This window comes from Anomalospiza imberbis, chromosome 5 (genome assembly GCF_031753505.1).
Source record: "Anomalospiza imberbis isolate Cuckoo-Finch-1a 21T00152 chromosome 5, ASM3175350v1, whole genome shotgun sequence".
NCBI lineage: Eukaryota > Metazoa > Chordata > Aves > Passeriformes > Viduidae > Anomalospiza > Anomalospiza imberbis.
Genome location: NC_089685.1, coordinates 485,022 through 501,462, shown reverse-complemented (window position 1 = coordinate 501,462; position 16,441 = coordinate 485,022). Strand labels below are relative to the sequence as shown.

The following is a 16,441-nucleotide window of genomic DNA, read 5'->3' as shown; positions in this document are numbered from 1 at the left end:
CCACCTGATTCCCGAGGAATTGGGGCTGGGGGACAGCCCAGCCCTGCCAGCAGCACACGAGCGGCCCACGGCCCCAGTAACCTCCAGGATCCCAGCCATGTCCAGCACCCCCGTTCCTGGGATCCAGCCCCTTTCCCTACGAGCAGAACCGACCTGGGCACACAGGGCTGAGCCGGGGCTGCGGGAATGGCGCCGCTGGACCCAGCGGAGCAGCCCCACAGTGGGAACACCTCGTTCCCCTCACTGCCCTCCCAGCCCACGTAAGGACATCCCAGGAGCAGACACCACAGCACAGGGAAGCCAGGCTGCCCTGTTGGGAATGCGAGGTCCTTCCCACCCTCAGGGATGCATCCCAAAGCAGCGGCCTGGCTCCCTGTGTGCCCAGCTCCAGCCTTTACTCCAAAGGGAGGATTTTTCAGGATTCCACATGCCAGGGGGTTTCAGCTCAGCTGCACCGGGTGGCCCAACCCCCCCGGTGCCCCTCACGTGCCCCCCAGGCTGGGCTGGCAGTGAGCTCAGAGCCTGGCATTCCCGGGAGCAGGTCTGCAGCCTGGGCACATGCCGTATTCCACATCCCACATCCCATATCCCAGCTCCAGGTGCTCCCCTCACCTGGCCCTGCTCTCCCATCTTCCCTGAGGGATCCGGATGTCCCCCAGGGCTCCCCCGTGCCCTCCCCCAACGCTGTCATCACCAGGTACAAAGTGCAAAAGTGTTGCTGTTCCTGCATCCATTAAAAACTTTAGAAACAGAACAAAACAAACAGAAAAAGGATTTCCATCATCATTTGCAAATACATTAATTCAGTCTCCAAAGAGCCAGCAAACCCCTGGTCACCTCCTCGCGGGCAGGGTCTCCTGCGGCCACCACGGACGTCAGCAGGAGAGGCCACCTCTGACCCAGCCCGGACCCTGCCCTGATCCACCACGTGTCCACGGAGAGCCCGGAGCAGTGCTGGAATGCAGGGACATCCCGTTCCCTGGACAGCTGGGCCTCAGCGTCACTCGCCGGCTCCGGCCGGGGACAACCCCGGCCTCGGCCCTGCCAACCCAATCCAAGCCCTCCCTGCTCCCCCCCACGGAAGTGTTGGCATTCCTCCTCTCCTGTGAAATGTTTCTGGTAAGGCTTTATTGCTCTACAAAGCGGTGCAAAGGCTGCCCGAGGACAGCTCCATCAGGAACTTTGGTCACACGGCTGCGGGATTTGTGCGCTGGCCCCGGCCGCCGCTGGACCTGCTACCTTCCCAAGAGAAGCTGAATACTGTGTGCAATAACACTGGGAAAACAGCACTGAACCCCAAATCCAAAACAAAAACCAGGGGCACGGGGAAGGGGACAACTCAAATCAGGCAGAAGGCTTGGGAAGAGCCCGTCATTCCCGTGAGGACCGAACTCAATGCTACATTTCGACAATGCCGAGTGTCTTTCCGACCGGATCGGTGCTGTTGGATCTGCGTGTCTGGTCCTGAACGCCAGCTCGCTCTCATCAATGCAGCATTTATTAAAAAATAAAATTAAAATGAAAAAAAAATAATAAAGAATTGACAAATTGCATCACCAGGGAGCAGCCTGGCCTGGCTCACACACGTCCCAGGGCGGCGGCGGCATCAAGCGGGGCCGTTCAACGTGGCTTCGGCACAGGGCAAGGCCTCCTCACTCCTGCAGGGACACCAGGGAGCAGCCTCAGGGATGTGGGACACGCTGGGAAAGCTCCCAAAGCTTCCCTCATCCCTCCTGGGAACGCTTTTCTGCTGGGACCTGAGCCCCTCCCTCCGGCTGTGCTTTGTCTGCCCAGTGAAGTGTTCTCAGCTCCCTATGGAGAAACTCCCCCGGCGCCTCATGGAATATTACAGGGAAACTCAACGTGGAACCAGGGAATGGCCTGGGTGGGAGGAGACCTAACAGCTGTCTAGTTCCAGCCCCTTCCAAGGTAATCAGAGGGATGGGGCACCTCTACTGTGAGGGCAGGCTGAGAGTTAGGAATGCTCAGCCAGGGAGAGCTCAGAGCCCCTGCCAGGCCCGAGGGGCTCCAGGAGAGCTGCAGAGGGACTGGGGACAAGGGATGGGGGGACAGGACACAGGGAATGGCTCCCACTGCCAGAGGGCAGCGATGGATGGGATCTTGGGAATTGGGAATTCCTGGCTGGGCTGGGATTGCCAGAGCAGCTGGGGCTGCCCCTGGATCCCTGGAATGTCCAAGGCTGGGCTGGAGCAGCCTGGGACAGTGGAAGTGTCCCTGCCGTGGCAGGGGTGGCACTGCAGGGGATGTGGGGTCCCTTCCCACCGCGCCATCCCAGGATTCTGCCCTCACCTGTCTCTCGTGGCCGTTTCTGTGGCAGTTGTGACAGCAGTGGCCGCTCTCTGGTGCCCGTCTGTGTGCGTGGCCACGCTGTTCCGGGCTCGGGGGGCACCGGCCGTCCCGGAGTCGGCCACGGGAAGCGTCTCCAGAGCCTTTCCCTTGGAGTCACTGCGGGAGAGGGCAGGGACATGATAATGGAACTCAGCCCATGGGAAAAGCAGACTCACACTGGAATAGGGCTCAAATTCCGATGGGGAAAACAAGATTTCTCCTGCTCTCCTCACAAAGGCCTAAAGATCCCACTGGGAATTAGAACTGGCAATAAGCTGGGATTCAAATCAGCAGACACATCCTGGAGGCTCCAGGTCCCAAACCCATCAGGACACACCAGAACAGCTCTTCGAGGGAGGCATTCCCAACTCCTGCTGCAAATCCAGTCTGAGAGTTCCCAAAGCGCCATTCCCATTGCCATTGCTGGGATGGCACAGCCTGCTCTGCTCGGGCACAGACACAGACACTGCTCTGCTCCACTGGCTCTGCCCAAGGGGCTCCTCAGGCTTCTGGGGCACCCAGAAAATCCTGCATTTAGGGGCAGATCCTAAAATCCCATGGAGGAAAACCCCCAGGGATTGGATGTCCAGAATCCAAACATGCTCCAGGGACCACAGAGGTACCACCTGAGGGACAACGTCCCCACTGAGGCACCAACAACCAAAGCTCAAATCCTGGGACAGGAGAACTGCAGGAACAAACCCTCCCAAACTCTTGTTTGGAATAAACCCACGTATATTTCCAGCTGGAGAAGGGAATTTCTGTGCACATCCCATTTTTTGGCTTCCAAGGCAGAGGATGAGCTGCCCCAGGAATGATTTTCTTCCCATTTTCCATCCAGAACAATTCTTTCTCCCTGTCTCCCAGAACAAACCTCCACAAAAGGGAGGAAAGCTGAAGATGGCTGAGCTGGAATCCTGTCACCAGCTCCGGGGGAGTTTATGGAATAAAATAATCCCAGCTGGATAATTGGACATGTGATGGAGACTGGAGACTGAGGTTCTATTTCTGGAGCACTTCTCTTGAAAAAAAAAAACATAAAAATGAGGAATAATGAGATCCAACCATTCCCTTTCCTCCAGGGCTCACAAGCTCCTCAGAAGTACCAAAATACACCCTGGAGAGACACAGGGATGGAGCTGCCTTCCCAGGAGTGTCGCTGGAAAATGACTTCCCACACAAAAGAAATGGAGCTTGACATTTCCATGGCTCAAAGAGAAACTTCTGAAGCCCAATCCCTGAAGTTTCCAGGGCAGGAGAATCCCAGAGTTACCTGAGCACCCACAGGGGCTCGGGAATTTCTCTGCCTTCCCTGGGCTCCTGGAAAATCCCAGCTGGACACACAGGGCCGGACCCAGGGGTGACACAGCCCAAACGAGGAGTTTGTGTGGGATGTCCTGCTGTCCCCTGGACACCCCTGCAGGGATGGGATCCCAAACCTCCCTGGGCAGCAGGATCCAAAGTGGGAAGCTGAGAGCAATTCCTGAGCTGCATCTCCCTAAGGATCCCCCTGGGCAGCTGGGATGGGGCTCACAGAGGGTGGAACACCCGGAGGATTTGCTGGGCTGCCACATCTGGTTCTCCATGGAATCCACAGAGGCCCTGGGCAGCTCCAAGGATAAAAGGCCTGCATGTGGATGCCAGGGACAAGCGGAAGGAAAACCCTGAGTCCCCGAGCAGCTCCAAGGAGAACTCGAGATCCCTGTGTGGATTCCAGTATTCCAGGGGCACAAGGGGATGGAAAATTTGTTCCTACAGCAACAGGAACGGGGTTTTGGGGAAGTGCTTGGAGAGAGTCACAACCCACAGAGTGACTCCAAAATGTTCCTGATCTCCCTGGAATCATTAAGGAATGTGGTAAGAAATAGATATTCCCTCTGCAGGCAGAGTGGTTTGGGAGAGCTGAGGACACTGGGAAGGCTCTGGGTGGCGATTCCCACTGGGAGCCCAGGCCTGGAGCAGCTCCAGTCCCAGCTGTGGCACCACCCCTGTCCTCCCACTGCTGCCCCTGGGATCTCTGGCCATGGACACAGCTGGGGAGAGCCACAGACACCTGTCAGGGGAGGCTGTGGGTGCTCCAGGATTTCCTCTCTTTGCCACAATGGAATCACCTCCGGAGAAGGGCAGGCAGGCAAAGGCAGGCAGGTTCAGGAAGCTTTATCCCTACGGAGTGTGGTACAGACACTTGTCTGGTGAGGAAAACATTCCCAACGTGCCAAACCAGGAACAAACACTGCTGTCCTGCCAGGAAAGCAGGGAAGAGGTGAGAACATCTCAAAGAGGATGGACACAAGAACGGGAACAGCTGGAGCTGGGCTGGGGAGGGTTAGGTGGGATATCAGGAAAGGTTCTTTCTCCAGAGGGTGTTGGGCACTGGACAGCTCCCCAGGGAATGGGCACGGCCCCAGAGCCCCAGGAATGTCTGGACAATACTGGGATTGTGGGGCTGTCCTGGGCAGTTGGACCAATGACCCTGTGAGTCCAGCTCAGGACATTCATTCCCTGATCCTACCGGGAACCAGCCCCAGGCAAGGTCCCGCTGTGCCACACCATGGTCCAGGGGAGGAAAAGCACCTGGAGCACAGCTTGGATCAGATCCAATGGATCCAACTCCACACAATCCAAGAGAAGGAGAGGCTGCTTTCAGCACAGCTGGAACTGCTGTGCCTTACCTCACCCTCTGCTTCCCACCAAGCCACAGCAGAGTGCATTTATCAGAATTAATGCATTTATCAGAACTAATGGATTTATCAAGCTGAAATGTATAAAAATTAACCGTGTTTATCAAAATTAATGCTTTTATCAAAATTAACTGCATTTACCAGAACTAACGCATTTATAAGAATTAATGCATTTATGAAAATCAACTGTATTTATCAGAATTAATGCAATTATCAGAATTAATGCATTTCTCAGAATGAGCTGCTTCCAACCTAACAGACCCTGGGATAACTCCTGCCCAAATTCCAGGGAATTCTGCAATCCCAGTGGTTTCCCAGCTCCCCGGGGCCCCAGGAGCTGCTGCTGGCTGAGCACACCCAGGGATGACCCCAAACTGTCACCAACCATTGCTGAAGGGAAACTCCTGATCCTGAGTCAGGTGCACAAACCCAGGGACTCCGGTAAAAAACACAAGGAAATCCATGGAAGAGTATGAGGAAAAACCTCAGAATCTTAGAACTGGGTAAAATCTCTGTGGATGCAGCAGATTCTGACTGTGTTGGGCAGCAGCTCATCCCCCGTGATTGGAGCGGGCTGGATTGAGGATCCAGTTCCTAGAAACCAGCCCAATCCCTGGATCTGCTTCAGCCCTTCCTGGTGCTTTTATCATTGATTGGCTTTGACACCGAGGGAAAAACGAGAACCTGAGTGGCTTAAACCTCCCCCCCATGGCTGCAGGAGGATCCCAGGGGAGCCTTTACTCTGCTTTTCCGAGCGATCCCACCCAGATCCTGCCCTGGGTCAGATCCCAGGTCACGGACAGAGATGCTCCTGAGACACCGGAGTGCCCAAAGCACAGGGACAGAGATGCTCCTGTGACACCGGAGTGGCCAAAGCACAGGGACAGAGATGCTCCTGTGACATTGGAGTGCCCAAAGCACAGGGACAGAGATGCTCCTGTGACACCGGAGTGCCCAAAGCACACGGACAGAGATGCTCCTGTGACACCGGAGTGCCCAAAGCACACGGACAGAGATGCTCCTGTGACACCGGAGTGCCCAAAGCACAGGGACAGAGATGCTCCTGTGACACCGGAGTGCCCAAAGCACAGGGACAGAGATGCTCCTGTGACACCGGAGTGCCCAAAGCACAGGGACAGAGATGCTCCTGTGACATTGGAGTGCCCAAAGCACAGGGACAGAGATGGTCCTGTGACATTGGAGTGCCCAAAGCACAGGGACAGAGATGCTCCTGTGACATTGGAGTGCCCAAAGCACACGGACAGAGATGGTCCTGTGACATTGGAGTGCCCAAAGCACAGGGACAGAGATGCTCCTGTGACACCGGAGTGCCCAAAGCACAGGGACAGAGATGCTCCTGTGACATTGGAGTGCCCAAAGCACAGGGACAGAGATGCTCCTGTGACATTGGAGTGCCCAAAGCACAGGGACAGAGATGCTCCTGTGACATTGGAGTGCCCAAAGCACAGGGACAGAGATGCTCCTGTGACACCGGAGTGCCCAAAGCACACGGACAGAGATGCTCCTGTGACATTGGAGTGCCCAAAGCACATGGACAGAGATGCTCCTGTGACATTGGAGTGCCCAAAGCACAGGGACAGAGATGCTCCTGTGACATTGGAGTGCCCAAAGCACACGGACAGAGATGCTCCTGTGACACCGGAGTGCCCAAAGCACAGGGACAGAGATGCTCCTGTGACATTGGAGTGCCCAAAGCACAGGGACAGAGATGCTCCTGTGACACCGGAGTGGCCCAAAGGAACCCCAACCCTTCCTTGGAATAACCCTGTGCTAAATATGTCCCCCAGCCCCCCCATGCCATGCCAGGGGTAGGACCTGCTCCCAGGGGACATCCCCACCCACAGAGATCCCTTCCCACCTGGTGGGAGCTGCTCTGTCCTTGCTGGGCTCCTGTGCCGTGGCCATGGATTCCGTGCCAGCCTTGGCCTTGTCGTCGTCGTCGTCGCTCTCGGAGCTGCCCGAGGAGCTGCTGTCCAAGGCCACCAGTGGTGCCTTCCGTGTCCCACACGCGTTCCACACACAGGGAGAGGCAGCAGCGCTGGCTGGGGGAGGAACAGCCCACACTGGAACCTCGGGAAAGCTCCCTGGAGCGGCCCGAGGGGTCCAAGAGAGCCTGCAGCCACTGCAGATGGTCTGGGAATCATGGGATGGGTTGGGTGGGAAGGATCTCAAAGCCCACCCCGTGCCACCATGGGCTGGGACATCTTCCACTGTCCCAGAGTGGTCCCCGCCCTGTCCAGCCTGGCCTGGGACACTTCCAGGGATAAATGAAGTGTCCCTGTGATATCAGCTCCAACTCACTGCAGATCCATCCCTTCCCTGCTGACATTGTCCCAGCAAACCCTCGGGATCTCTGCCTTCGCTTCATTCACTGATCCCGCAGGGAACGCTCAGGGCAGGGGCCCTGCAGGGACGTTTGTCCTGCCCCAGGTGCTCCATGCAGGGCTCCTGGGAGCTGAGAGCACCCCGAGTGGCCCTGTGTCACTCACAGTTCTTGTCCTGGCCCTGCGCCGGGGTCCTGTCGGTGCCGCCGCTCTCGGTGTCCACGGGGGAGCTGCAGCGAGGGCCGGACTCGGAGCTGGGGAGGGAAGAGCCCTGAGCACGGAGCCGGGATCACCCAGAGCCTCCCAACAGCCCCAGGAGCAGTCACCGGCCCTGCTCTTCCTTCCCATCCCTGTTCTGAATTTTTCTAAACCTTATTTATTGGTTTTCTACCACACTGAGGACACAGAAAGAGGGGCTGTGTCCCACCCCAGACAGGAGCACTGGGAAGCAGCAGGAAGCAGGAAGGAGCCCTGATCCACGATCATCAGACAGTATTAAACAGCAAAAGGGAAGTGATGGGTAGGGGAAGAAGAAAGGATTACAGCCAGGCATTCCATCAAAACGTATCCCAAATATTCCCCCGTTCCCAAGTCCCAAGGGAGCTGGAATTCCGTGGCTCTTACCAGCAGAAAGGCTGGAAGTCTGTGAACTTGGCCCAGCCCTTCTCCTCCGGGGCGCTGCTCTGCGGGGCGGCCGAGTCCCACACGCTGGAGCCCACGTCCATGGCCACGGGCGGCGTGGGGCCCGCGGGCTCGAACACGGCCGTCCAGCCAGCCCCTAGGGACACCACAACCTGGGTGCCAGCCCAGCCTCGGCCGGCCAGGAGCACCCCAGGGACACCCCAGGGACACAGCAACCCCGCCCAGGGACATCCCAGGGATCCAGCAACCCGGCTCAGAAACACCCCTTGGATCCCAGGGACATCCCAGGGACACAGCAATCCAGCCCAGGGACATCCCAGGGATCCCAGGGATACAGCAACCCAGCTCCCAGGGATCCCAGGGATATAGCAACCCAGCCCAGGGACACATCTGGCATCCCAGGGACATCCCAGGGTCACAGCAACCCCGCCCAGGGATATCCCAGGGACATCCCAGGGTCACAGCAACCCTGCCCAGGGACATCCCAGGGATCCAGCAACCCGGCTCAGAAACACCCCTTGGATCCCAGGGACATCCCAGGGACACAGCAATCCAGCCCAGGGATATCCCAGGGATCCAGCAACCCGGCTCAGAAACACCCCTTGGATCCCAGGGACATCCCAGGGACACAGCAACCCCGCCCAGGGACATCCCAGGGATCCCAGGGACACAGCAACCCAGCTCCCAGGGATCCCAGGGACACAGCAACCCAGCTCCCAGGGATCCCAGGGATATAGCAATCCAGTCCAGGGACACACCTGGGATCCCAGGGACATCCCAGGGTCGCAGCAACCCCGCCCAGGGACATCCCAGGGATCCCAGGGACACAGCAACCCTGCCCAGGGACACACCTGGGATCCCAGGGACATCCCAGGGCCCCCTTCCACTCCCGCCTGCGTCCCATGGAAATCCCTCTGCGGGTGTTTTTCCCCAGGAGAGGCATCCGTGGAGACAAATGACACCGCAGGTAGATTCATCCCCCGAGTCAGTGATTCCCAGCTCCAAGTCCCTCAGTTCCCTGCCGAAGGCTCCCATCTCCATCTCCAATGGTTGGGTTTTAGGTAAAGAACTGATCAATGGATTTCAGTATTTAAGATCCTAAAAATCACCCATTGCTTTTTTTACAGTCCTGGACAATTCCTCCTCCAGAACCTCCTTCCACTTCTAGTCCCACTTCCTACTTCCAGTCCTACAAATCCCACTTCTGGAACAGCATTTTCCCTTAGCTTTTCCCAGGGAAGAGGGAGGATTGCAGAGCCCTGCAGGAAAAGAACCAGGTGGGAGAGCTGCTCCCCTCAAGGCTGCATCCCCAAAACTGATCCCAAATTCCAGCTGAGTCTCCAGAGGGTGACTGGGCTGGCACACACAGCCCACTGGGACTGGGAGGTTCATACTGGTTCTTCCCAATGGACTGGAATTATCTGACACTTCCAAAGAGGTGCAGAGAGCAGGATGCTGGGATAACCCTGGCTGGTGCTCACAGTGACAACACAAAGGCAGCACCCGGAGAAAAAAATGGTTTAGAACTCAAAAAGTTCTTGGGAAAATGGATGGCTGGGAAAATGTTTTGTCCCTTGGAACTGTTCTGCTGACAGCACCATGTGTGTGTCCAGCATTCCCATGGTATCATCTACACAGAGAGTTGTGAAAATCACTGAAGGAAGCTAGACAAGATGGAAAAAGACAATTTACAGGGGCCTGGAGGGACAAGACACAGGGAATGGCTTCCAGCTCCAGGTTTAGATGGGATCTTGGGAAGAATTCCTGGCTGGAAGGGTGAGCAGGAACTGGGCTGGAATTGCCAGAGCAGCTGGGGCTGCCCCTGGATCCCTGGCAGTGCCCAAGGCCAGGCTGGACCCTGGGGCTGGAGCAGCCTGGGACAGTGGGAGGTGTCCCTGCCGTGGCAGGGGTGGCACTGGAGGGGCTTTGAGCTCCCTTCCCGCCCAAATCCATTCCTGGCATTCCAGAAAAAGCCTGTCCCTCTGCATTCCTCCTCCAGTCACTGCAGGGATGGGTTTGCTGCCAGCAAAGCACAGCTGGAAAAGCAGGAGAACGGGCAGGGACGGGGGTGTGGAGACACCTGGCAAAGGTGGGCACACAACTCCTGTCCTGGCATGGGAGGAGTTCAGCTCACATCCCTGCACTGCTGCTTTGACTGGGATTTGCACTGAAGGAGCTGGGATTCAGGGAAGCACAGAACCATGGAATGGCTTGGGTGCAAGGGCACCTTAAAGCTCCTCTCATTCCAAGCCCTGCCATGGGCAGGGACCCTTTCCCTGGGACTCTCCTCGTGGGGCTGCCTGACACAAGGGCTGTTCTGAGGCAGGGCTGCAGCTCCCAGAGACTCCGGAGGCACGAAGTGAGCCCTGACGTTCCCGTTTCCCCCTGGCCAGGAGGAACTGGGGTCTGTCCAGGGGAGCTGGCAGTGTGTGAGTGCTGCTGTGATCCCTGCAGACCCAGGGATGTGCTCCCAGCCCCGGTACCTTGGCAGGAGTCCGAGTCCTTCTGCTCCGGGGTGCTGCCCTTGTGTGGGGAGGGGGGCGGCCGCTCCTCCTCCTCCTCCGAGTCCACGCTGCCGTCGTGGTCCCCGTTCTCCAGGTCACTCTTGGAGCTCTCTGACGTCTGCGAGGCCCCAAACCTGAACAGGAACTGGGAATGAGCCACGCCCAGATCCCTCAGCACCTCCTCCCTGTCCCTGGGGAAACAGCCCAGAGCCTTTTCCAGGGTTGTTTCCCCCACAGTATTTCCCCCAGCTGCTCAGGGCAATCGTGGGTGCCCAGAGAGATTCCCCCAGATTCCCATGGGCTTTGGTGCCAGCATTCCCTGGAGGTGCAGGACAGAGCCAGGCCTGGGGACACCACACAAACCAGTGCCCAGCGAGGGGACAGACACTGGTGTGGAGCCCAGCCTGTGCCCAGGCAGGACCTGAGGCTGCTGATGCTTGGCAAGGACATGGTGAGGTCTTGGATGGTTTCCCTGTTTCCTTTGATCACATTTCAGATTGGGAATTATGGAAATGACTTTATTTTAATGAGTGGCTCTGTCAAAGGGATGAAAAATTATTTCAAAGCCCGAGATGCCCCTGGGAGGCCTCTTGTTCTCACTTCCCTGATTTGAATGTTCTGAGAAAGAATGTTCTGCCCACTCCCCTCAGTCTCACCTCCTCCTCCTCCTCCTTCTCTCCAAGGACAAGGGAAGGAGCAAATTCCAAGTGTTTCACACTAAGGGTGGGGGTTTTTAATGTGTTTGATGGAAGACTCATTAATTAGGTGTTCCCATTGAACTGGATCTGTCTCCAGTTCAGGAGAACCCCCAGCACAAGAGGCAGGGAAAGTGCTCAGGGTTGTGTCAGATAAAACCTCACAGCCCCAGAATGACACAAAACCCAAGGAATTCCTCCTGGCCTGGACTGAAATGTGCAGATTCCCAGCAGTAGGGGGAAAATCAGGGTTCTGCTTTCCCCTTACCGTGTCCTGGACTTGACCTGGGTTGTGTAGGAGATGTCCTTCTCCTCCCAGATATCCTCCTCCTCCTCGTTGTCGTCGAACTGCTGGATGCGCTCGTTGCAGCAGGCCTCGAACAGGGAGGCGTTGGGCTGCAGGACCAAAGGGACGTCACATTCCAGAGGCTCTGGAGACACTGCTTTAAGCCCAAGTCTCCGGGATGACCAAATCCAGCTTAGCTCAGGAGCTGGGATCACCTGGGATCACCACAGTCCAGCTGCTGCCTTGCTTTGGGACAATAAACCAGGAAAGGCCAGGAACAGCCTGGCAATGTTTAGATCCATGAGAAATCCATCTCTGCCTGTGCTTCCCTAAACTGTCTGGAAAGATGATCTAAGGCTGTGAGAGCTGGGGGTGTTCACCCGGACAAGAGAGGAATCCAGGAGATCTCAGAGCCCTTCCAGGGCCTGAAGGGCTCCAGGAGAGCTGCAGAGGGACTGGGGACAAGGCCTGCAGGGACAGGACACAGGGAATGGCTCCCACTGCCAGAGGGCAGGGATGGATGGGATCTTGGGAATTAGGAATTCCTGGCTGGGCTGGGATTGCCAGAGCAGCTGGGGCTGCCCCTGGATCCCTGGCAGTGCCCAGGGCCAGGCTGGACACTGGGGCTGGAGCAGCCTGGGACAGTGGGAGGTGTCTCTGCCATGGCAGGGGTGGCACTGCAGGGGCTCTGAGCTCCCTTCCCACCCAACCCATCCCAGGATTCCATGATTCTAGGAACTGGCACTGCAGGAAGAGAGGAAGATTCCCTCCATGCCGGGGGTGCTGCCTCAGAGGGAACATTTCCTGGGAGAAGCCCCTGAGGGGCCGCGCAGTGCCTGGCTCTCTCAGGTCTCCCTGCACTGGCCAAACCCCCCCAGACCTTTGTTCTCTCAGAATGCAAGCAGCACCTCTCCAGAGCCACCTCTACTGCAGCCCCAGCCCACGTCCCCACTCACGCTGTCGTCGTCAGCATCGATGTTGAAGTTGATCTCGGCGATGCGGTCGAAGGGAGCGCTGGGAGGGAGGAGGGAGGGAAGAGCCTCAGGGGTGGCTCCGAGGAGCCCGTGCTTCCCAGAGGGACAGCAGCAGAGCCAGAGCCACTCCTGGGCTGGGATCCCTGGCACAGCCACTCCTGCCCCCAGGCCACGGTGTCCCCTCACTGAGGGAAGGGTTATTCCAGCCTAGAACACTCCCTAGAACACAGCCTAGAACACAGGCCCATTCTGGAGCAGCTTCCTGGGGGACAGCCGGGGTCGGGCTGTGCTCCAGGGAACAGGGACAGGAGGAGAGGGAACGGCCTCAGGCTGGGCCAGGGCAGCCTCAGCATGGACACCAGCAGGAATTTCCCCATGGAAAGGGGGTCAGGCCTGGGCAGGGGCTGCCCAGGGAAGTTTGGAGCCCCCATCCCTGGAGGTGTCCAAGGAATTCCTGGAGGTGGCACTCAGGGCTCTGGGCTGGGGACAAGGTGGGCATTGGGCACAGTTTGGACTGGATGGGCTGGGACGGCTTTTCCAGCCTCAGGGATTTTGGGATTCTGTGAATCTCAATGCAGGAGTGGCTCAAAGCCCGAGATGTGGCTGTTCTGTGAATATCCCAGGATGTGAGTATCACAGGATGACCCAATTCCCCGTCCAAGCCAGGGGAGCCCCTGGTGGGAACAGCAGAGGGTGCTGCAGGCCCAGAAATTCCCAGTCCCAGAGTTTGGATCCAGGAAGAGTTCACTCTCCCTGGATCTGTAGCTTTTCCAGTGTTACTTTCTTTGAAAGAGTCTCCAGTTCAGTACTCCTGCAATCCCCGGGACACTGACACATGACTGATACTCCTTAAATACTCCAATTCACTTCCAGCCCAATTCCCAACAGCTGGAAACAGCTGGCAGGGAGCACCACTCCCAGAATATTCCAGGTTTTGCAGTACATTCTCCCTTTCCAAGCACAAACAGAGCCATAGCACCCCAAGCACAGACTTTTTCCAGCTTCATGTTCTTTTTACACTGGGCACGAGGCACCAGCTCCTCAGGGATTTAACTCCTCCCTGCCCCTCACTCACATGGGGCTGTATTTGCCAGTAGTGAGAAGTCTATTTTATTTATTTTATTTTAATTTATTTTAGTTTTTTTTTTTTAATTATGAGCAGAATTGAATAATTTCTGTTCAATTCAACTCTGATTCTGTTCTGGAACTTTTTGGCCTTATCAAGCTTCTGACATCTCTAAGGCTCACAAAAAACCCTGGATGGGAAGGGCAGAGGTGCTGCCTTGGATCCCAAGGAACTCCTGGGATGGAGACAAACCCAGGAGCACTGGGATCCCTTGGAGCACTGCTCTGTCTGTAACTGGTCCCAGTTTCAGGACTGCCATGGCCACTGGGATAATCCCAGTGCCAGGTACATTTCTAAGGAGAGAGGATGAGCTGCAGCCTTAATGGGATTAAAGGAATTCTGTAAAAGCAGCAAATTTCGAGCTCTGGAGTCAGCAAGTTGTGTAACACTGAATCCCCTTTCCTGTCTCCCTGAACTGCCACTGCTCCTGATCATCCCTGCTCCCTTCCTCAGGAGGGGGAAAATGGCTGCATTTTCCATGGATTCCATCACAGCACTGTCCCTTCCCTCCTCCTTCCAATAAGGATTTAATTCCTTGGAAAAGATCTGTTTAACTGCCCAGAGTTTGCTCTCGTGCTTTGCCTTTAAACTCATTCCAGACCAGGGCTGGACAACAGCTGCCTGCTTTATTTCCCTCTTTGAAATGAAGGAATACTTTTCCTTGCTTCTCCACCTGGCTCTGGAGATCAGGCTGGGCTCCTGGAAAACAAGGAGCTGTTTACAACCTGAGGAGGGCTAACAAGGCTCATTTTTAAACCTGAAGCAGAGGGAGGATGGGATGCCAAGAGGATGAAATGCCAATCACCCCCAGACTCAGTCGGTGCCACCACCAAACACCCCCAGACTCACTTGATGTTGTCATCCTGGTCTGCAAACTCCTCGTCGTTGAAGCCGAACTGATCCACGAAATTGGCCGTCATCTGCTGGATCTGGTACTCGGAGAAGGCCTGGGAAGGGATCCCAAAAAATCCATCAGTAGGGTGTCCAGAGACACTCCAGAAACAGTCAGTGGAGCAGCATGGAAACAGCTCCTCCAGGAAAGCATTAAAATCCCAGGGAAGTGTGTGAAATCCCCATTCCGACCCCTTCCCAGAGCAGGGTCACACCGAGCTCTGGGATTCCCCACCCCCCGATGCCTCCTGCACTGCTCCCAGGTGGATCCCAGGCCATGGAACTGCTCTGGGAAAGCCCAAAGGAGCTGAACACGGACTGGGAGCAGAGTTCAGGAAGCTGCTCCACAGCAGGATGGGCCAAAGGCAACCGGAGCAGCGAGTTTCCTGGGAATAGTGAAGATGTTCCCAACTCACCTGCTGGAGAGTGAGCTCGTTGGGAAAAGCACTCTCAATGTCCTCATCCTCGCTGGAGGAGTGCAGGTGGTGGGTGCTCACCTGGGAAAGCACAAACCAGTCAGGGAACCAGGGAAAGCTGGAAAAGCTCCAGTGTTTCAGTTCCACCAAAGCCCAAACTCCTGCCCAGGCAGGAGCTGTCCCAAGGAATCCCAGGGTCCAGCTCAGCACCATGCATCAGCTCTGCTGAAGGACTGTTACGGAATATGTTTATGGAAATGCTTTCTGCTCTGCCTTGAAACATTCTTCAGCAAAATAAGGAAAATGAGATAAACCAGGAAAACCCCTTTCTTCTGTTACGGGAAGCCCAGCAGGCACTGGAGTGACCAACTCACCAAATCCACCGTGTTTCTCCGGTTCGTCTCCGTCAGCGTCTCCTCCACGAAACTCTCCCACCTGCCCCTGCAGTCCTCAGGCAGCTCTGGAATGAGAGGGAGAAAACCATGGGAGTTCTGAGCCAGCTGAACTCCTTGGGGACTCACCTGGGCTAAGGACTCACAGCTTCTCTCACCTTGCTGGGAACAACCCTGAGCAGAGCTCCAGCTGTCCTTGGGTCTTCCCTTTCCTCCTGGGGACTTGGGGGGGCCCTTCCCTCCCATCCCTCCCAGCCCAGCACAAACGGGAGCCCAAACTCCCAGTTGTGAGCAGAACTCGAGGGCAGAGGAAAGGAAATGGAGAAATAATAAAAGGAGAAAAGAGCACAGGATTGTGCCCTAGTTTGTCACTGCCCGGCTGTGCCCCCTCCCAGCCTGGCAGGGGCTGAGCAGAGGGGATGGAAAATGTGGAAAATGGAGAGTCTTCCTTCCTCAAGTGAATGCAGTGAGGGCAGGATGGACAGAGCCCGGCAATGGGAATACCCCTGATGAGCACAAATGGGGCCTCTGGGGACACCTCGTGTCTCTTTCCTCAGAGAGTCACGGAATCATGGGATGGTTTGGGTGGGGAGCGACCTCAAAGCCATCCAGCGCCACCCCTGCCACGGCAGGGTCACCTTCCACTGTCCAATCTTAACCTCGCTGTGTGAAAACCAAGAGCAGCCAAATGGGGTCTCACCATACTTCAAATAATGGGATATTGTGGGATTTCCCTGGGAATCCTTTCCAGCAGGAAAGGATCTTGAGGAAATACCTGCAGTGACTCCTTCCAGGAGCTCCCAAGGGTTATTTTTCCCTGGAGAGCAGTGAGGGGGAGCTGAAGGAGGAGGAGGAGGAGAAGGAGGAGCAGGCCGAGGAGGAGGAGCAGGCGGTACCTTTGATGAAGTCACTGATCTGGGCCTGCATGGGCCCCTTCTCCATGTTGTGCACCACGGCGTTGGCGATGCGGGTCAGGTGCCCCATGTTCCCTCTCCTCCTGCCGCCCTCTGCCCTGGAACAGAGAGCAGCCGCTACCCACGGAGCCGGGACACCCTCCGAGCCGGGATCCCCTCAGAACCGGGATACCCCTGGAGCTGGGATACCCTCAGAACCGGGATACCCCTGGAGCTGGGATACCCA

At 56.6% G+C, this 16,441-nt stretch overlaps 1 protein-coding gene across 4 annotated transcripts in view; it reads right to left on the bottom strand.

The window, feature by feature from the left end:
- Positions 1 to 1,101: 1,101 nt before the first annotated feature.
- Positions 1,102 to 16,441, bottom strand: part of PPP6R2 (protein phosphatase 6 regulatory subunit 2) — a 59,356-nt gene continuing 44,016 nt past the window's right edge. For all 4 annotated transcript variants that reach the window (XM_068189294.1, XM_068189296.1, XM_068189295.1 and 1 more), the window contains 12 exons: positions 16,198 to 16,313; positions 15,284 to 15,369; positions 14,910 to 14,990; positions 14,452 to 14,549; positions 12,459 to 12,516; positions 11,485 to 11,612; positions 10,501 to 10,655; positions 8,000 to 8,153; positions 7,541 to 7,629; positions 6,910 to 7,093; positions 2,311 to 2,466; positions 1,102 to 1,658 (listed from right to left, as the gene is read on the bottom strand). In XM_068189294.1, coding sequence (XP_068045395.1) covers positions 1,607 to 1,658; positions 2,311 to 2,466; positions 6,910 to 7,093; positions 7,541 to 7,629; positions 8,000 to 8,153; positions 10,501 to 10,655; positions 11,485 to 11,612; positions 12,459 to 12,516; positions 14,452 to 14,549; positions 14,910 to 14,990; positions 15,284 to 15,369; positions 16,198 to 16,313 — 1,357 coding nt within the window. In that variant the 3' untranslated portion in view covers positions 1,102 to 1,606. The remainder of the gene's footprint in view (positions 1,659 to 2,310; positions 2,467 to 6,909; positions 7,094 to 7,540; positions 7,630 to 7,999; positions 8,154 to 10,500; positions 10,656 to 11,484; positions 11,613 to 12,458; positions 12,517 to 14,451; positions 14,550 to 14,909; positions 14,991 to 15,283; positions 15,370 to 16,197; positions 16,314 to 16,441) is intronic.